This window comes from Patiria miniata, unplaced genomic scaffold, assembly GCF_015706575.1.
Source record: "Patiria miniata isolate m_02_andy unplaced genomic scaffold, ASM1570657v1 HiC_scaffold_20, whole genome shotgun sequence".
Lineage (NCBI taxonomy): Eukaryota > Metazoa > Echinodermata > Asteroidea > Valvatida > Asterinidae > Patiria > Patiria miniata.
In genome coordinates this window covers 41,377,447-41,397,229 of record NW_024037059.1, presented here as the reverse complement: position 1 = coordinate 41,397,229, position 19,783 = coordinate 41,377,447, and the positions used below count along the sequence as shown (strand labels likewise).

At 42.5% G+C, this 19,783-nt stretch overlaps 3 protein-coding genes across 4 annotated transcripts; 2 read left to right on the top strand and 1 right to left on the bottom strand.

Moving 5' to 3' along the window:
- Nucleotides 1–45: 45 nt before the first annotated feature.
- Nucleotides 46–7,745, top strand: LOC119729255 (trafficking protein particle complex subunit 12-like). 2 transcript variants are annotated; one of them, XM_038201845.1, is made up of 12 exons: nt 46–123; nt 555–2,009; nt 2,522–2,638; nt 3,143–3,256; nt 3,981–4,119; nt 4,354–4,466; nt 4,569–4,641; nt 5,094–5,167; nt 5,414–5,512; nt 5,992–6,092; nt 6,536–6,623; nt 6,971–7,745. In XM_038201845.1, the coding sequence occupies exons 2-12, from the start codon at nt 570–572 to the stop codon at nt 7,211–7,213; spliced, it is 2,601 nt and encodes an 866-aa protein (XP_038057773.1). In that variant the 5' UTR covers nt 46–123; nt 555–569; the 3' UTR covers nt 7,214–7,745. The 2 variants fall into 2 exon arrangements, with proteins under 2 accessions (XP_038057773.1, XP_038057774.1); XM_038201846.1 differs by having other exon boundaries at nt 52–132.
- A 3,207-nt stretch (nt 7,746–10,952) lies between these two features.
- On the top strand, nt 10,953–13,681 carry LOC119729254 (monocarboxylate transporter 11-like). Its single transcript, XM_038201844.1, has 5 exons — nt 10,953–11,396; nt 11,540–11,683; nt 11,906–12,739; nt 13,004–13,154; nt 13,563–13,681. Exons 1-4 carry the CDS (start codon nt 11,186–11,188, stop codon nt 13,123–13,125), a joined length of 1,311 nt encoding a protein of 436 aa, XP_038057772.1. The 5' UTR covers nt 10,953–11,185; the 3' UTR covers nt 13,126–13,154; nt 13,563–13,681.
- LOC119729253 (monocarboxylate transporter 13-like) lies at nt 13,681–16,908 on the bottom strand. Its single transcript, XM_038201842.1, has 4 exons — nt 16,587–16,908; nt 16,022–16,165; nt 14,912–15,796; nt 13,681–14,544 (listed from the first exon to the last, which is right to left on the bottom strand). Exons 1-4 carry the CDS (start codon nt 16,819–16,821, stop codon nt 14,414–14,416), a joined length of 1,395 nt encoding a protein of 464 aa, XP_038057770.1. The 5' UTR covers nt 16,822–16,908; the 3' UTR covers nt 13,681–14,413.
- Between the last annotated feature and the right edge of the window lie 2,875 nt (nt 16,909–19,783).

Here is a 19,783-nt window from a genome sequence, read left to right as displayed (position 1 = left end):
CGTAAATTTGGAAGCACGCCCCCATTTGATCAAATCACGCATAATGTCCCATTTAACCATTATGGCTGTGTTTTTCGTCGCTAAAGTGGCTTGAAGATCGTCCTTTTCTCACACCTTAATCTGGTATGAACGGTATAATTTCACACTTACAACATATTTCGGTGTTAGTTGATCGTGAGATCGCAAGAAAGTACAACATTCAACTGCCGTTTAGGTATTTAGAACAGATTTTTTATTCGGGTGAAGGTAGGAAAACAAAACCGCGCCCCCAGTTTATGTACTTCGATCGTGTGTATCTTTTTTTTGGGGGGGGGGGGGGTGTAAGAGATATTATGATATTGTGATATAATAAACATGTGTAGATGTAGGCCCAAGTTACTATCATTCGATTGCCACTAGGAATGGTAGTAATACGTAGACTTGTGGAAAGGGATTGTCATGATTGTTGCAACTGCTACATTTGATTTGTATAAATTCTCCTTTACTAAAGCCTAACCTTATTTTACATTATTTTCAACATTCAGTTGTGAACATTTTTCCAACCTTAATACCAGGAAAACAGGATTAGAATGGATTCATCCAACGAGCTGTTCTCAGATCCCCTTGACTCCCTCCCTGTCAATGCGACAGTCGGTGACGTCATCAATTTGGACAGTGTCTCCCAAGACTCGGTCCCTCTGGATGACACGCTGAGCGCCGAGGGTATCATCTCTGAGACGGAGCCCACGGGAGAGGAGGTTGGGGCTGGCACAACTGAAGACCAACCCTCTGAGGAAAAACAAGAGCTTGAGGGAGGCCAGAAGGCCAAAGTTGGGTCACCCAAACCCTTTGATGCAAGTCTCTTTGGGAATCTGGTCGAAGACGTGAGTGCAAGCTCTGCAACTGATTTTGCCATCGAGGCACCGGATGCCAGTCTCTCGAGCCTCGAAGGTGACAGGTGTACAGATGATGAACCCACCCAGGAGGAGCTGAACAGATCTGAAACTTCAGCCAAGGACATGAAGAAGCAAACATCTGTGGATGGTTTTGAGACCCAGCCCATCGGAAGTCCTGGTGGTCAGTTCCAGTTTGCTGAAATGGGTAGCCCCTTCGCCGAAGAGGGCCAACCCCAGAGCTTGGTAGCTGTGGAGACGGTGACAGCTCCTGGAGGGCAACCCCCCATCAGTAGTTTCTTTGATGAAGGGGACGTGGCCGAGGTGGGTGACGCCGATGGGGAGAGCTTCTTTGATTCCTTTACGAGTGCTGGGGACGGATTCCCGAGCTCGGGATCTTTTGAAAGCCCACGAATGGATGAAGATACGGCAGCAGCCGTTGGTCCAAGTGAAGCACCAGAGGCAAGCCCGCAACCTCAACAGAAAGACTCACTCTTGCCATCATCGTCAAACTTGCCCCCTTCTCCCACAGAGGGATCGTCCAAGGAGGTCCAATCTGAGAGCAACACTTCTAGGACCTCTCAGGATCCTCCATCATCCAAGCAGACTCTCCTGGAGCTTGCCAGACAGACTTCCGGCCAGCATAGCCCTGAAGTCACTCCAGGTGAACCAATTCCCAGCCAGCATTCCCCACTCGCTGATGTCACTAGCCCCCATGTCTGCAATGTTCAAGACAAAATGGAAGGTGAGCCCTTCAAGGTGGCTTTCTTGAAGACCCAGTCTGGAACATCTATTCCCATATCGCAGGAAGGCCTTGAACAACCAGCAGGACTGCTATCAGATCAACAAGAGTTATCGCCTGTGCCTTCCACCAGTCAGTCCAAGACTCCCCAACCAGAGCCGAAACAGACCACCCCTCCCAAGCCACAACTCTTTGCACCGATGAGCCCCACCCAAGGAGAGGACATCTTTGCCGCGGCACTTAGCACAAGCCAGAGCGACCGCAGACATGATGCCTGGCTGTCCTCCAGTGCAACGCAGAAGGTTCTTGCCAATAGGATGCTGGCCTTGCAAGGGACGGAGTTTGTCGACAGAGCTCAGTTGACTATGCCGGGAATCGTTCTTGAAGACCCACAAGTAAGCAAAGATTATTTTAATTGGCACTTAGGCCTAATACACAATTTTCTAAGTAAAGACAAACAAAAATTGTAATGTGATGATTAATTCATGACATGCAAAGTCATAATGTCATTTCCATGTATTGAAATAGACAGTGGTATATTGAATAATTCATTAACCCTTACCCTACTTGACCCTCCAACGCATGCCAATTGTGCCTCAAGAAAATCTCCTATGTTTTTTGCATGGCCCTCCAATATCTGCCATGTCATTTCAAGGGTAACTGGACAGGCACTCCAATACATGCCACAGAGAAAAATGAGAGTCCTCTGATAACAAAGTGAGTGCCCCCAGCTGGTCAGTATCAGGCACCCTCCAGGGCCTCCAACTCCTGCCAATTGGAGCCTTCACTGCTACATCAAAGTATCCTCCAATAAACTGCAGCTGGAGGGCATTGGCATAACCAACTGACATGCAGTAAACTACCCTCAGAGAGTAGGGTTAATGAATAATGCATTAATCCCAAACAGGGCGATCCAGTGAAGGAGTTAGTGTCTCGGTACATGGGGGAGGCAGAGGCCAGTAAGCGTGTGGCGCTAACAGCCAACCAAGTCACACATGACGAAGCTGGATTGAAAAAATTATTGGTAAGTAAAAATGTTTCTGTTTATTGATAGTCAGCCAATAACAGTGCGAATCAGCTGTATTTCTTTCACTACATCATGCTCATGTACATGTATACACATATAAGTTAATAATATTATGTACAATGATTATCCCACAATTTCACATTTCTGAGGATCTCAGGAATATGAAAAAATTGTCGACTCTGTCCAGGTTTTGTTGGAGAAAGTTTCATATCCTTTGAAAGAAAGAACCGTGATACCACATTATCCCACAAGTTGTGGCAAATCATGTGATATATTACGGCTGCAACATCATTGATGCAACAGTGTACATATACAGATAATGGTTGTGACTATAAAACCGTGTTTTTTTGCAGTGCCAAATGACGGAGTGTTTTAGTACGAAATAGATTTTTAACATGGCTTAGGTTATTTAACATTCTGGTGCCACAGGGTCCAGTGGTAAAAACGTTGAAAGAGAAAGTCTTTATACTCATAATGTGTTTTTCCCTTCACGTCATGCAGGATACTGGCTGCTTGCGGGCGGCAGTTGATTTGACAGGGCTTCTGTTGACCTCTATGGGTCAGGGCAAAGGTCAAGCAGGGCTACCCTCCAAGCACACACCCCAGTCGCTGCAGGTAAGACACAAATGTTTGTGCAGCTGGAAACAAGACTATATTTATCAACTGATGCATAAACAAGGACAGTTATAAAAAAAAATATAAAAAAAATATAAAAAAATTAAAAGAAAATCTGTAACAGCAGTTCAGTTACATAATCAGTTGTGCATCCAGCCAGGGTAACCATTTTAGCCGAATTTCGGCTAAATTTGACAGACTTTTTTGGGGGAAAAACCCGAATTTGACAGAAAATTTAGCAGAATGATTTTTTTTAGCAGATTTCTAGCAGAATTCTGTAAAATTGGTGATCGATCAGACAGAAAAATATGGCAGATTTGAAAAAGATATAGCTGATTAGTTTTGAAAAAGCTTCAATTTGAGGTTCCCTGACGTGTTTTGGTACACAGTAAAGTACTTTAGACCACTGCAAGCCAGGCTAGACACATGCACATTTTAAAAAACTATAATAATTTCATTTTTTTTAAAGGAAATTTTATAATTTTTGTTTTTGTTTAAGGACATTGAGTATAAGTGTTTACAATGTATTTCGAGTAATAATAGGCAATTTCAAAGATTTTGTTAAATCTAGCAGATTTTTGAAGTGCATCTAGCAGATTTTGCCATTACCTTACGGTCACCCTGCATCCAGCCTTAACTGTGTGCACCGGTTATGGACACAGCCAATACAAGATTAAACATAGTGAGATTGTCTTTAATTCCTTTTAAAAACAAATTTCCCCAGATTTGGCTGACGCGCCTGGCTCTTCTGATCAAGTTGCAGCAGTACAGCATGGTGGAGGTCGAGTGTGAAGCCTTCGGCAATCTGGACAGGCCCGATCTCTACTTCGAGTACTACCCAGATCTCTATCCCGGACGGCAGGGTAAATCTTTGTAGCAAACCTTGCACAACAATGAAAATAGTATAGCGTATGAAACAACCAGTCCAATGTCTCTGCTGGACGCTTGAGAAACATATTTCAAAGGAAACAACTAGCAACTGTTTTCTATAAGTATGCATTGGCTCCGCAGCAGCACCACAAAACTACTCAATGAATCATCTGCTGAAAAAGTTTGACATGTTTTAAAACATTTGAAACTATTTTTTGGGAGTTTAGGAACCATGGTGCCGTTCTCATTCCGTGTGCTGCATGCCGAGTTGCCGATCTACTTGGCAAAATACCAGGACGCATTGAATAGGCTCTACCATATACTGGATATAGTTAATCAGGTAAGAAATAATCAGGAACCATACGGTAGAAATTTGAATTGAGTCTGTCTTACATAGTGATGCAAGTTTTATTAATAACTTGTTGTCCTTTCTGCCTTTCAGATTTTGTTCAATCTTGAGAGTGGTATGAGTGAGTATGGCAAGGAGATCGAGCTGACAGAAGACAACAGACAAGGTGGGTGCAATATCTTTGTACAGTCAAGTTTTCTATGGTAACTGGTCTGATATCCGACTCAAATTTTTCCATTTAAATTTTTTTTTTTTACAGAAAAAAGCATCACTACTCATGATGTCCACTTCACACACAATAACAGCCAAAGTGAATCAAAGAATGAAAAAAAATATGTATTTAAAAGTAATCAAAAGTGAACATTATACATACAGACCCAATCCCAGCCCCTTGAACAGGAACATTCCAGTGACATTTTGAATTGGCCCATACAAAATCATTATATACATAAATGTACAAAAATTAAACCAGTTTCCGCATTTTTGGCCCTCCCCTGTTCCCTCTCTGTCATTCCTCCCAAGGAAACCAATATTTTAAAGCCAAAATTTGTCCAAATGTTCATTCACAATTTGGTATTATAACTAAAAAGCTGACTTTTGTATCTCCGAATCTTCCAGCATCGATCGATCTGTGGAGGTTTCGAGAAGTCCGGGTGCTATACTCCATCGGCAACTGCCTACTGTCAATGAAGGTACAATATTGATCAGTTGATGTCATTGCCAAATTAGTGCAGCCACTGTTCGATGAAACATGTGGATTGTCTAGTGTAGTTAAGCCAATTTTCACACATCAGGGATTTGGTTGAGTAAATTGCCTTCCTAAAAGAAATAAGTAAAACGAAGTATAAAAACCCTCATGTAACTAATTGTAAACAAGTTTTAAAAGTATTTCATGTATCAGCCAATCTCAATATCTCCTTTATTTTGCATTATTTTAGGATTTTAATCAGGCTGCTTCTGTATATGAGACGTTACTCACGAAGGACCCCCAGAATGCCTCCAACCTCTTATCTGGCATCGGACGAATCTTCTTGCAGGTTGGTTGTTGTGTCTTCTTCTTGTGCCCCCCCTTTCCTAATTAATCACGTGCAAAGTCATGCTCCCGTCATTGTTTTTTCAACCTTACATTTAACCCTTGGGTAAGGCACTTAATTGGGTACCTGTGAGGGCAGAGATGGTTATTGTGATTGATTTTAGCGGCTTTGCACCAAAATGGCAACATCAAGCTGTATACTCCCCAGGGAGCTGAGATGGTATTTAGAGTGCTTCATTGGCCCAATGATCAGGGTAATAATGATGTAGCGCCTTGAGCACCAATACTGGTGGATACGTGCGCTTGATAAATACGCATTGTTATTATTATTGTTATTATCCCACATGTTCATTTCATTTTGAGTGCAGCTGTTATTGGAATCAAAACCAAACAAACAAACATAAATGAATTTGAAATGGACCTGTGAGCTTTTGAATTAACCACTATGATGATAAAAGTCATTGAGGTATCTTTTGTCAATAGCTGGGAGATCTGAAAGGTGCTCAGGGGGTGTACGCCAAGGCTGAGGAAAGCTACAACGGAGCACAGGATGTGACATCCCAAGCAAACATCCTCATGAATAAGTGAGTAGCAACTAAACTAGTGCTGCAGCCAAACCGCCGAACGGAACTAAATTTTGCCGAACATGGCACAACCGAACCGAACTGAATACCAGTCATTATACCATTCCAGTTTATCAGTATTTGTCGAAAACCAGTCTGCGTGCAAAGCATGCACTGGACTGGGTGCTACAAAGGGCCTCTAAAACAGATTTATTGTGCACGAAGACTATTAACAGGTTTATTCCGCAGCAATTTGTATAGACATTCTAATTTGTTGCCGAACCCGAACCGAACCAATGTTTGGATAACAGTTGCCGAAACCGAACCAGAACTGAACCAGAACCGAACCAGAGGGTTCGCTTTCAGCACTAAACTATTTTATGCAAAGTTCATCTAATTACAAAAAAAATCAAGGAGGGAATCAGTGCTGAGTGCATAATTGTCGCAACTGGCAATCTTTACAGGGCCTTCATGGAAATGGCTCAAAACCAGTACCCCGAAGCAAGGAAGTCCTTCGATGCTTTGCTCGAGATTGATCCGGAAAATTTTACAGTGAGTACATAAACAAGAAAATGGAGAGATCGATTAACAGTTTTGGATGAAACATGTCAGGGATGATGCTGTTTTAAAGGTGAAGGGGGCCTATTTGGGTGGGCATTCCACTCTTGATCTTGAGGCCCGTGTGTTCCCCCTCCCCCCGCTCCGAACTTGGAGAATTGAAACGGACTTCATATTGTTCAAAACTATCATCAAACCCATTTAGTGCCAAAAATGAGGACACCCCCCCCCCCCCCCCCCGAAGTACCTTTCTGCAAACAGGACCCTATTTTAATATACCACTGTCGAGATTTTACCCGCTAACCTATTGAACTCTTCCACTGTCCTACCGCTACATGCAGGCTATCAACAACCAGTCAGTCTGCCTGCTGTACATGGGCAAGCTGAAGGAGGCCCTGGCTCTCCTGGAAACACTTGTCCACAGTGACCCTACTAGGTACCTAGACGAGGGCATGCTCTTCAACCTGTGCACCCTGTACGAGCTGGAGTCTTCCCGCAGCACCCACAAGAAGCAGACACTGCTGGGGTTGGTCGGAAAGCACAAGGGAGATGGTTTCAACATCGGCTGCCTGAAGATGCTTTAGACTAAATCCAGCCCCCTTATGGTCAGGGGCCAATTTCATAGAGCTGCTTAAGCACAAAATTTGCTTAATCACAAAAAAAACTTTGCTTAATATAATCAGGTTACCCACCAAAACGTCATGCGATTGTTATGCTAAGTAAACAACAGCTAAATACCAGTCACAAGCGATGTACATTGCATGGCGTTTTGGCCAATATACTGATAATATTAAGCAAGGGTTTTTTTTGTGCTGAAGAAAATTTTGTGCTTAAGCAGCTCTATGAAATTGGCCCGTGTCATCCTTTCAAACACCCTATAAAGGGTTATAAACAAGCGGAGTACTGGCAGCAAAAAGGTTAATTTTCATGAGGGTGAGCGCGGTTGGAAAGATCCCCGATTGTCCAAGTTTAAAAAGCCAGAATTGAAGCTGTGGACAGTTGCTGTCCTTAATCAGTGACGGAAAAAGTTCCACTCGGGAATTGTAGTTGGAATAATTATGTGATGTAATTATGTGAAGTGGAATAAACAAAGAATCTGGTGTGCAACCCCTTGTAGCCCTTAATTTTGGATCAGGTAATTTGTCAAAAAGTATGGCGTTCCATATGTGCCATCTGTGTCGCATTCTTTTTTAGCTCTTGCAAAGAATCAGTTTGATCGATTTCATGCAAGACTTTTATGCAAGGCTTCTTGCAACGCAGTCAGAGCTTGCGCTGTACAACATCTTCCTCAAACAAGATGGGTGCAGGGGCGGATCCAGGAATTTTCGCAGGGGGGGGGTTTCATCAGCAAAAAAATCTGAAAATGTACACAGGTTTTTTTTCTCCGGACACTTGGCCTCCGTAAAATCAAAAACTGGGAGGGGGGGGGGCTGGTACCATATTTCAATAGGGGGCGCTGTTCAAATTCGACGATTATTAACACTAGATTACAGAATGGTGTACCGTATTTGTAACAGGCGGACATTATACCAGGATAATTTTTTGGGGGTGTCAGGGGGGGGGGGGAGGGGGGTGACTTATTTTTTAGGAATTTGTATGATAATTTTTTTTTTGACAGCTGGGGGGGGGGGGGGGTTGACCCCCAAAATCCCCCCTCTGGATCCGCGCCTGGGGTGCCATGTGTTGGTTGGATGGTATCCAGAAGGAAGAAATGACCTCAAAAGGTGGGTGGGGTGTAATTTTTAAGCTCTGGCAGGAGCCTCTATATGTCACTTGATGGTCGGTTGGTTGGTCAGATTGTCTGTCTGTCTGTCCCTAAAATTGACCAACAGTATGGTGTCCAATATGTGCCACCAGCGTCCCATTTTTCGCCAGAGCTTATTGTGCACTCGCACTTGTTACGATTTTAGGACTTTTTCAACCCTCTGAAACTGTGATTTTATTTTGACTTGCTGTAGCACTCATAACGCACACAAGACATGCCTGTATTGCCAGTCGACTACAATTCAAAACTTGTTAAGTAATTATTGCATAAGTAAACGCGGGCAGATAATTTTGCTGGTATCTCTTTCAAAAGGGAACAGCGTTTGTACTGCTAGAAATTAGCAATTAAGTAAACGGCTTTTATCATCAATTATAATAAATATTGATAAACAAATTCATTGAAAGCATTATGCCAGTTGAATTGTATGAGTATGCGATAATTGACTTGCATTTATTTATGTTTATGTATGCAAATAAACGCGCTCTGTTGGTTTGCCGATAAATAAATAATCCTTCATTTCTTGAATCTCCCTGCCTACACATAGAGTGTGATACGAGCAACAAATGCAAGGTAAATCCATGGTCTCTATTTTTTTCCGCGAATTCTTATTTTTAAAAAATTGGATTAAAGATCGTACTGGTACTAAACAGCTCGCAAAATTATTCCGTCTAGCTTGCTGTTATTTAGAAGAAGACAAGAAATGTAGATGATTTTCATCGATCGGCCAATTGACAGATTTTTTGGGGAAAAGAGTGATTTTAACGAAATCGTGTTTCGTGAACAAAAGGTTGTTCACGGCTTTTCACTGTTTTCTCGAAAAGTATAAATCCACTGAACTGAAACTTCAACAGCTTGGGTTGATGTTATTAATGGGAAAGAAGTGAAGAGCAATCCTATATGCCTTTACCAATTTTGTTGTTTGTGGTCAAATTTTAGAAGATATTACGGCCAGTTATAAATACAAGATTTACCCAACGAAGTGCGAATGAGCTTCATAATGCGGGCCCCAACGGAAACTTGTTTTTGAACTGTTGGGGCGTGGTGAAGAAATGGAATAAAAAGTCAGAGCGGGGGGGGGGGGGGGGGTTCACATTATTTAGAATGTATTTCTATGAAAAACAAAATTGAGACAGAGCTGGAGGTGACACCCCCCCCCCCCCCCCCCACCACCTCTGGATCCGCGCCTGCGACTCGTGTGCTAATCATCGAAGCTCTTTCTAATCGAAAGCCATGATTTGTTTGGCCTGTAGTGATGCTAGGCCGACGAATGGGGCTTCTTGGCTAAAAGAATATCGTCTGCACGTAAACATACTATCTACTACCAATACGCGGAATTCATGTTCTTCGATTTACTTTGATACTCGAAAATCGGGACCATGTATTACTCAGTGAGGGGCCTGTAGTTGTATGCAGCCACATTTTCTCGGTCATGTCCACTTGTCTGTCGATAGGTTAGGGTACAAAAGCGTGACGCTTTACCTTATACCTAAATGTTGTAAATGTGTTCTAGTATTGACCCATGTACATTATTATACACAATTACATAATTCATTGCATTTTGCTCTGTGTATAATTATGTTTACACGGCATTGTAACATTTTATTGTGTGGAAATGGCAACATTGAAATAAATGTTTCTGCTAACTAATTAATTCTACTAACGAACATCTAATACTGAAAGCCGCTTTGTGCTTTTGTATCAATTTCCCGTCACTGGCATTCTCTGACTGCGTGCCCGACCCAGACTAGGCCAAACGTGTTGATCATAGAACGCGGACTCAAATCACCCTTTTGTAAACTTATTTCGGAGATGTGAAGAGGGTGATATTTGGTTTGGATAAATTTGGTGTTATATCAAGGTTTAACCTCCATCCCCGGCCCGGTCACATTGTCGTCAATTCAAGTCCTTCATCAAAGTCGGCTTATTAATGCTGGCCAGAACTATACAGTACGTGTACAATAGTTTGCTGTGCCAATTCAACGCATATATATTACCATATAAGCGAATCTGCTTTACGTACAGTGGCCACAATGGGGTTGGCCAAATTTGTGACCCGGCCCTGTTCTATGCTTGCATGATTTTTTTTTGAATAAAACAAAAACTAAGGTTAAATTCTTTGCGCCGGTTGAGCCTGCAGAGCCGAGCTTAACACCGGTGAGAGTCGCTTCTAAAGGCATTTGCAAAGCGGTGTATTTACGTGTTGAGTTGAAAACGAAGGCTAGCTTATATCTCTTTCATTTCAGTAGTTATCATACACCGACGTTGTCCATTCGAAGACTTCTCATTTCTGTTAAATTGAATACATCCATGGTAATTTGATGTTGCTTTGGGTTTAAATATATCAATGTTTATTCGATATTGCCATGTAAAAAGACCAGCTGTCTGACACCGTTTTTTTGGCAATTAAAATCGGGTATTTGTGGTCATTGTGATGCGGCCTATTCTGCAATTGGTTTAAAATGGTTACGGTTGAGCTGGACAGAATAGACAGATGGTTATTTTTGCCTTTCTCTTGCCTGTTGTTCACAGTCTGTTAGCCATGGTAAGTGATACCGCTGTGACGTGAACCTTAGTCCAAGATCTGAGCATGTCTGATCATTACGTGTACCAAAAATGACACATCAAGGCTCACAACAATTGTAGGTTTTGTCTAATTGGGTTGTGGCTTGGAATTTTTTTATTTTAGTTTTGTGGATTTGTGTCGGGGCCAGGAACGACCACAATCTTTCACGCATCTACTGCCAGTATCAACTTGAAGACCATAATTATTCTGTTCAGCAACTGTCCGGAAATGGCGCCATCTGGATATGATGCTTCGCCTTACGACCACGACAAGTGGGGCTGGGTCATGGTGGCCACCTTGTTCATCTGCAATTTGGTGGTGTATGGTAACTTGAAAGCACTGGGCGTCCTCCTCATTCCCATGACCAACGACCTGGACAGCGATCTGTGGCTTGTCGGCTTGATCGCCGTCTTCTACGGAATAATGAATAGATGTATGGGTGAGTACGAGTAGTTGCCTAATGAGAGAGTAACGCAGGATGACGTCATACCACCATTGTGGCTTTTCGATGAACACTAATATTCCAAAAACCTTCCAGTGGGAAATTTCAAGTTGTAGGGCCTACCTTCTTCATCTTTGCAGGGCCTGTCGTCGCAGCTGCGTGTCGCCTGCTGGGCAGCCGTCCCATGATGGTGTTTGGTGGACTTCTTAGTACGCTAGGCTTCATGTTGACGTCGATATCAACCAGTGTTTTTGCAGTGGCTGTTTTTATTGTTGGATTATCAGGTAAGTGACTGTACTTGTTTGTTTCATTACTAGTTATCGTAGTGTTTCTCTGTAAGTGAATGTTGCAAAGCACTAGTAAGAAAGTGGTAAAAGATTGACAAAGTTGCCAATGAACTTTACCCTTTCGAGCCATGGGCATTGATGATGGAGCCTTCTGACATACATACCACCTAGCATTGTAATGGAAAACTACATCTGACAGAAAAAATTTTGTTCCCGCAGGTGTTGGTTCTGCATTTAGTCTGTTCATCAACACTGCAACTATGGCTTCATACTTTAAGGAGAATTATCCTTTGGCTATTGGAATATCAACGATGGGCGTTCCTGCTGGCGTGATGGTTTACGGGCCCATGACCCAGGTACTTCTTGACACCTATGGCTGGAGAAGAACCATGCTCTTACTGGGAGGTATCTCCTTTCATCTGGTGGCGTGTGCTGTGCTTATGCGACGCAATCCACCTTCCTCTGCACCAGACACGGAAAAATACCAGGAGGTTGCAGTCAGTGATGAGGAAGAAAAGAAGGACAACAGTTCAAACTATCGTGAACATAGGGCGAGGCAGTGTTGCCAAAACATCCTGAAAGCAATCGATTTGGTACTGTTGACGGATGTGAGGCTTGTGTTGCTGATCTGCGCTGGATGTACGGCTTCTCTCACCTACAGAGCATGGCTGGTGTACATGGTGCCGCACGGGCAGTTTCAGGGCCTGAGCGATTTTGAGGCATCGTTTCTGCCCACCTCGTACGGAGTGGGTAACGCCATGGGCAAGCTGATAATGCCCTTTTTGCAGCAGGTCGGTATAAAACCATCCATGGCACTATGGGCGTGTTTCGGGGCGAGCGTCGTGTGTGTATCGTTCCTCCTACACGCCTTCGTCAGACCTTTCATCGGACAGTTGGTGATTACCGGACTCGTAGGCGTTGGTTACGCCTTGACGTATCAAGCAAATGACGTTATGATACGGTTCCTTCATGCTGATGACCGGTTTGTTAGTGTACTGGGTTGGCAGGGAGTGTTTGTTGGCGTTGCTGGGATACTCGGCGGATTGATATCAGGTTTGTTTTGATACTTGTTCCGCCTTAGTGTGTAGATTTTACATTTACTTTTATTTGTTTTTATTCCACGATACCCTTTACCTCTCTAGGGAACAAAATCTCCATCCACTAATTTCAATGTAGACCCTACATCTCACTTACCAATTTAAATATTGATAAATTGATTCTTTTTTTTTCTTTCTGGGTTTTTCTGTTATAAAATGACCTAAAAGATAAAGTCATTTAATAAAACAATGAAAAGTATTTATTTTATTTGTTTCACAGGATGGGTTTATGAGTGGACTGGCAGTTTCAGCATAGCCCTGTGCATTTTCAGTGGAGTGATATTGCTGTCAATTCCCTTGTTCCTGGCCGAGGCTATCTACGCCAAGCGAAAGGCACACTAAGAATGGATCATTGGTGGTGGATGACCAAGGTTGATGGGACTTTGCTTAAATTTAAAATCCTGCTAAACACATTTATGTACACCTGTAGTTTGGTATAATGAGCTTCGATTTAATTAACTCATTTTGGGGGTTAATATTCAAGATTGATTAACCCTAAAAGGGCCGGGCTATTTCGATCATCTCTCGCCGGCGGGGGGGGGGCGGATTCCGCCCCTATAAGATCTCGGTCATCGAGTGACGAAAAATTATGAAACTTAGTACATACATAGAACTACTATTCATAAACATACCCAAGAAATTTCATGACTATAGGTCAAAGGGTTTTGTAATTATGGCGAATTAATTATTCATATGCACTAATGGTAATTCTGCTGTGTCTACGCCGGAAATTTTTTCTAAATACTACTGTAGTTTCTTCTCATTGTCTTTTCTTACAGGTTTCTTCTGGCTTGATCGAGCTACACTGCAGTGCCTATAGGGCACTTTTGAGGGTTTCTTGGTTTCATTATACAATAAAAATATAACTCAATAAAATAAGCAATAGCAGTAATTATTAGTTTTCTGGTAGCAGTATTTATTTTAAAAAAAAAAACAAAGTCGACAGCCACTATAATGTGTCTGAAGAGACCGGCTTACAATAGTATAACATTATTGATACATATAAAACATATAAATAAAAGACATGTAAAACATATAAATAAAAGGAGATTTATCTTAAAAGTACGAGATCCTGGATTATACAATATTTAAAAAAGTTGATAAGGTATAAAAAAAAAAAAAATTACTTAAATATCTGAAATAATAATAGCATAAAAACTGGATCAGACTTATTAAAAACTAGAGCGATGTTAAAATGCATGTATAAACTGTTTATCAATATTAAATACATACAAATTGCAAAAAAAAACATACATGCATGTAAAAAAGAATTTAAAACGTGGAGGTTATTTGAAAGAGGGAACTGTTCTCCTATAGTTAAACAATTCTGGACAGTGCTGGTATGGTCGAGTTTTTGTATCTGTCAGTTCTACAACGATTAATAATTAGAGTAGAGGAGGTACTGTCCCTTAGTTTTCTTCCCGTACAATTTGATTTCTGAGGAGGGAGCATACTCCTATACCTGTGAGAGTTCATGAGCTTGGATCCAAAACTTACAAATAGATGATCTCTTCCAGATTCTAATGAAGGAATATACAACGTGTACTTGGTGATTATATTTCCAACATGTATAACATGTTTTAACGTTCAATTTGAATTATAACGTTCACTCCTCTTTGGCCCATCATCACTATTGACCCACCGAGGCCTTTCGCTTAGAGTATAAAGCTTCAATAACTAATAGGGGAATCGATAGCAATATCATTCCAGCAAACAAGCAGAGAGCCACGCTGAAACTTCCCGTCCACTCGTAAATCTGCCCTGAAAAAAAAAAGATATTTCCTTTTAGATACCAGTGTCGGTAATATGTTAACGGTCGTGAATACATCACTAGTGCCATCTTAAACTGAACCGCTCCTAAATATACTTAAAAAGTAATCATGACTATTAAACGCATTAACATCATAAAGAAATAAACTCCTTGCCACAGCCTTATAGATATCATGATCATACGTCCATTTTTGTTCAATAAACACTGTTAATCGGAAGCTTTATTGCTTAGCTGAAGGATATTAATCGGTATATACAGCACAGTTACAGATCCTGCATAAAATGTGACAGAGGAAAACAGAAATTGTTTTAAAAGAAAAGGTATAATGTAGACACATATCTCAAATTGTCAACAAACCTGCTATCAATCCGCCAAGTGTACCACCAACGCCGCTCAACAGTCCTTGCCAGCCCAGTACACTAACCAACCGGTCATCCGTCGTAATGAACCGTGACATGACGTCAATGGCTTGGAACATCACACCGTAACCAACGCCTACGAGTCCAGTAAGAGCCAACTGTCCGATGAACGGTCTGACGAAGGCGTCTAGGAGGAGCGATACACACACGAGGCTCGCCCCGAAACACCCCCAGAATGTCATGGACGGTTTTATACCAACCTGCTGAAAGAGAGGCACTATCAACTTTCCGATGGCGTTGCCAACTCCGAACGCAGTGGGAAGAAACGAAGCCTGTGTGCTGCTGAGACCCTGAAACTGCCCGTGTGACACCATGTAAACCAACCACGCATAATAGGTAAAATTACCTGCGGAATTTGCACCAGTCAGCAGAACAAACCTAACATCTGCCAGCAATGCAAAATCCATTGCTTCCATGATAAGTCGGCAATACTGCCGAGCCCTTGCACAATGGTCTTGATCTGAGCAACTTCTACCATCAGTATCAGTTTTATTAAGGCAAATTCTCCCTTCTCTCCATTCTTTGCCTTCGTCTTCATCGCTTACCGGAACTTCTTGGTACTGCTCAGTGTCTGGTGAAGAGGAAGATGGATTGCGTCGCATAAGCATAGCACACGCCACCAGATGAAACGAGACACCTCCCAGTAAGAGCATGGTTCTTCTCCAGCCATAGGTGTCCAGAAGTACCTGGGTCATGGGTCCGTAAACCATCGTGCTAACAGGAACACCCAGTGTTGATATTCCAACGGCGAGTGCGTATTTCTCTTTAAAGTATGTAGCCATTACTGCAAAGCTAATGAACAAACAAAGTGCTGATCCAATACCTGGAAAAAAAATGTTCAGAAAGCAGATTGCTTTATGTGGTCAACTTTAAGGATCCATATGCATTAACGTAAAGCATAATACGCTGGAATAGCAATGATAAAAATACGAAATGGTATTGAATCACTCGGTAAACTTTATCCTGTCATTGGATTTGGCAACCTTTGTCTCCAGATCTACACCTCAGTCTCTCGTATTATGAAACAATTTCGAACAAAGTAATTTACCTGCCAATCCAATAATAACAATGGTCAATGCCAAAACGCTGGTTGATATCGACGTCAGCATGATGCCTAGCGTGCTAAGAAGTCCTCCCAACACCATCATGGGACGGCTGCCCAGCAGGCGACACGCAGCTCCGACGATAGGCCCTGCCGAAATAAAGGAATCACAATCATTACTGACCAGGCTTTGGACTAGTGCAAATGCGTATCACAAAATATGAAAGAAAAACCTAGATTTTACAACGGATTTGTTCAAGTCAAATGACAATACAAGTATCAAATCTGTTATGGTGATTCTGTGAGGGGTATACGGTTATCAGATTCAAGCTTAAGATGGCGGCCATTTTTTTCTCTCAAAATGACTGTTATGGAGTGGCATTATCCCTATTGTACGATGTGATTACGGGCTATCATTAAACCACTTTCAGTGAATGCTACTGCCGTCTTTAGAACAATGACCACTAAATCGGCTATCCAAAGTCGAGTTAGAAGGGACTCACAGTGCACAACTCCGACAGCCTGAGAGCAAATCAAGGCCTCTAGTACCACAATGAGTTTTTTCACTCACCCATGCTATGATGCATTATTCCAAAGAATACTAAAACCCATCCGACCAGCCACATGTCACTGTCCAGGTCGTTGGTCATGGGAATGAGAAGGACACCCAGCGCTTTCAAGTTACCATACACCACCAAATAACAGACGAACATTGTGGCCACCATGATCCAACCCCTCTTGTTTTGGTCGTAATTTTCAGATGACGCCATTTTCAGTTTTGTTATGGAATCAGTGTGATCACACATACTGTCATGCTAAAACGTCTTAACAAGCGCACTTTGGGCGATTCACAATCCAGTGCGCACCAAGGACAGAACCCTTTTTAAGTTTACGGTTGACAAAACACGGCATATTCAAGTGAACGCCAGCTTGAGCTAATTCGTTAGGTACTGTGGCATAGCGTTCTGGCGCCTTACAAAAATACCATTGACAAAAGAAAAGAAAAGGGCGAACAACATACTCGAATCATATGCTTAGGCCTACGAAACTCATGACCGGTAAAAATAACAATGTTTAATGCCCAGCGCCGCAACTTTGTCGACCATCTCCCACAATGCACTGGGGAAAATAGTAATAGGTGTGGCAGGCTTTATAGGTCAGGCAAGTCAAGTGGATGGGGGTGACTGGGTGTAGATCTGGAAATGGATAAAGATGTAGATAAAGGAATAAGTAAAGAATTTGACGGAGATAAGATGAAGTGTGGGTGATACTGAGGTTCCATTATTGTTGATATTGATGAACATTAAGAATAAATATAGAAATAGGTATGGAAGTATAATATTTAATGAATGTATCTGCATGTATTTAAGAACTGATCATTTATAAAAGCGTCTCCACATATGTCGCGATTACTCAGTCCGAAACCAATTTTGTGTAATCTCTAAAAGGGTAGAAGGCAGTTTGCGTATGGACGACAACTTTGAAACTTTGAAATTACCTGTGGTTCCTTATAGGCCTATTTATGATTTTTCTTTCCATCGATTGTTACACTTCAAACTGCTGTCGGTGGTCGTCAAATGAATAAAACTTGAATATGCGATTGAAAACATTTTATCGCGATGAATCTGCGCTCCAGGGAAACAGCCCAACATAGTTATTGGTTACGAACAGCAAATGCAGAACGTCGCCCTGCAAACCTTTCCATTATTTGCATAAATTGGAATAATCCCGCGTGGTTTCCTAGCCATGGCCCTAAAAGGTTACCATCGGGCGATAACCTGCTTTTTTTTAGTCTATTCGGTCCCGCATTATACCACGCTCGTGTGTAAAAACAAATAGGCCCTATGATAATGTCTACAGAGCATGACAGATGAGTTAATTACATATATATATATATAGTTCGTCCTTCGAAATTCGAAGATGACAGCCAACATCTCCATACTAGTTGGTGTTGTGTGTTCGCAGATGGCTAATAAGTCCAATTCTAGCCAGGAAGCTACGGTCCAACACTGGACACACTAGGTTGGGGGTGGGGGTGGACACGTAGGGAAGCATCTAGCTGACGAGATTTTCGTTGCTGTCGTTTCAGCTCAGCCTCCCTGATGCGACGGGCTTTGAAGCTTGATGTACCTTCGTGTGATAATCTTCTCCATGCCGTTCGATCATGGGCATGTTCTTCCCAGCTACTCACATTGAAGTTGCATTGCTTCATGGTTGCTTTAAGGCAATCCTTGTATCTCTTGAATTGACCACCAGCCGATCTTTTGCCTGTTGTTAGTTCACCGTAGAAGATCTTTTTGGGGAGTCGATCATCAGGCATCCGTACTACATGACCTGACCAGCGAAGTTGAGCTCTCATGATCAAAGCACCTACACTGGGCAATTCCGCTCGCTTGAGGACTTCAGTGTCTGAGACCTTGTCTTGCCATCTGATGCGCAAGATCTTACGCATGCAGGAAAGGTGGAAGTGGTTCAGCTTTCTGATGTGGCGGCTGTAGGTTGTCCAAGTTTCACAGGCATACAGCAGGGAAGTCAGGACTGCAGCTTGATACACACGCAGCTTTGTTTTCAAGCTTATGCCTCTCCTATTCCACAGACGCTCACGAAATCTTCCGAAAGCTGAGCTGGCTTTGGATATCCGATTTGTGATTTCCTGGTCTATGTGGACCTCTCTTGACAGGGTGCTGCCCAAGTATGTAAACTTGTCAACAGAATGAAGGATGTGATCTCCAATGGTGATAACGGGTGGAACATATGGCTTACTTGGAGCAGGTTGAAACATCACTTCTGTCTTTTTCAGATTGATTGAAAGTCCAAAGCGGGAGCAAGCTGTTGCGAAGCAGTCCATGATGAGTTGTAAGTCTTTCTGGGTGTGGGCGACAAGAGCACAGTCATCGGCATATAGGAGTTCACGAACTAATTCATCGAATACCTTTGTTTTTGCTTGAAGTCTTCTCAGATTGAAGAGTTTACCATCAGTCCTGAATCTCATCTTCACGCCGATGTTGATGTCACGGAAAGCATCAAGGAGCATGCTAGCAAACACGACACTGAAGAGCGTTGGTGCAAGGACACAGCCTTGTTTAACTCCATTTGATACTGGGAAGGGTTTTGAAGACTCCCCATCGTCCGTTACTCGCGCCATCATACCATCATGAAACTGCTTCACCATCTCGATATACTTTTCAGGGCAGCCAATTTTGGACAGGAGTTTCCAGAGTCCTTTTCTACAGACGGTGTCGAATGCCTTTGTCAAGTCGACGAAGACACAGTAGAGGTCGGTATTCTGCTCTCTGCATTTCTCTTGTAGCTGCCGGACTGCAAAGATCATGTCGCCTGTACCTCTTCCTTTTCTGAAACCACACTGGCTGTCGGGTAGAAATGTGTTGGCAATGTGTGTTGTGAAGCGATTAAGCATGATTCTGGCGAGGATCTTACCAGCAATGACCAGCAGGGAGATTCCTCTGTGGCTGTCGCAAATGGAACGGTTGCCTTTCTTCTTATAAATGTGGACAATGGAGGCATCCTTGAACTCTTGGGGAAGCACTCCTTTGATCCACATCAATTGGAATAGCTCTGTGAGGCGTTGCACGAACGAAGCATCTCCTGCTTTGTATATCTCGGCAGGAATGGAGTCGGAGCCAGCTGCTTTACCCATGGATAGTACATCAATGGCTTCTTCAGTCTCGGAGGTAGTGGGCACTTCAGCTAGGGCTACATTGACAGTGCTCTGAGGCAGTTGATCTAATGCCTCAGTGCTGATGTTTG

Excerpts from the sequence above, each read along its gene's own strand:
- LOC119729255 (XM_038201845.1), top strand. The coding sequence starts at position 570 with ATGGATTCATCCAACGAGCTGTTCTCAGATCCCCTTGACTCCCTCCCT. Across the intron at positions 4,120-4,353 it reads TCTCTATCCCGGACGGCAGG|GAACCATGGTGCCGTTCTCA; the intron begins GTAAATCTTTGT and ends TTGGGAGTTTAG. Across the intron at positions 4,467-4,568 it reads TACTGGATATAGTTAATCAG|ATTTTGTTCAATCTTGAGAG; the intron begins GTAAGAAATAAT and ends TCTGCCTTTCAG.
- LOC119729254 (XM_038201844.1), top strand. The coding sequence starts at position 11,186 with ATGGCGCCATCTGGATATGATGCTTCGCCTTACGACCACGACAAGTGG. Across the intron at positions 11,684-11,905 it reads TTTTATTGTTGGATTATCAG|GTGTTGGTTCTGCATTTAGT; the intron begins GTAAGTGACTGT and ends TTGTTCCCGCAG. Across the intron at positions 12,740-13,003 it reads ACTCGGCGGATTGATATCAG|GATGGGTTTATGAGTGGACT; the intron begins GTTTGTTTTGAT and ends TTTGTTTCACAG.
- LOC119729253 (XM_038201842.1), bottom strand. The coding sequence starts at position 16,821 with ATGTGTGATCACACTGATTCCATAACAAAACTGAAAATGGCGTCATCT. Across the intron at positions 16,166-16,586 it reads AATAATGCATCATAGCATGG|GGCCTATCGTCGGAGCTGCG; the intron begins GTGAGTGAAAAA and ends TTATTTCGGCAG. Across the intron at positions 15,797-16,021 it reads TGTTATTATTGGATTGGCAG|GTATTGGATCAGCACTTTGT; the intron begins GTAAATTACTTT and ends TTTTTTTTCCAG.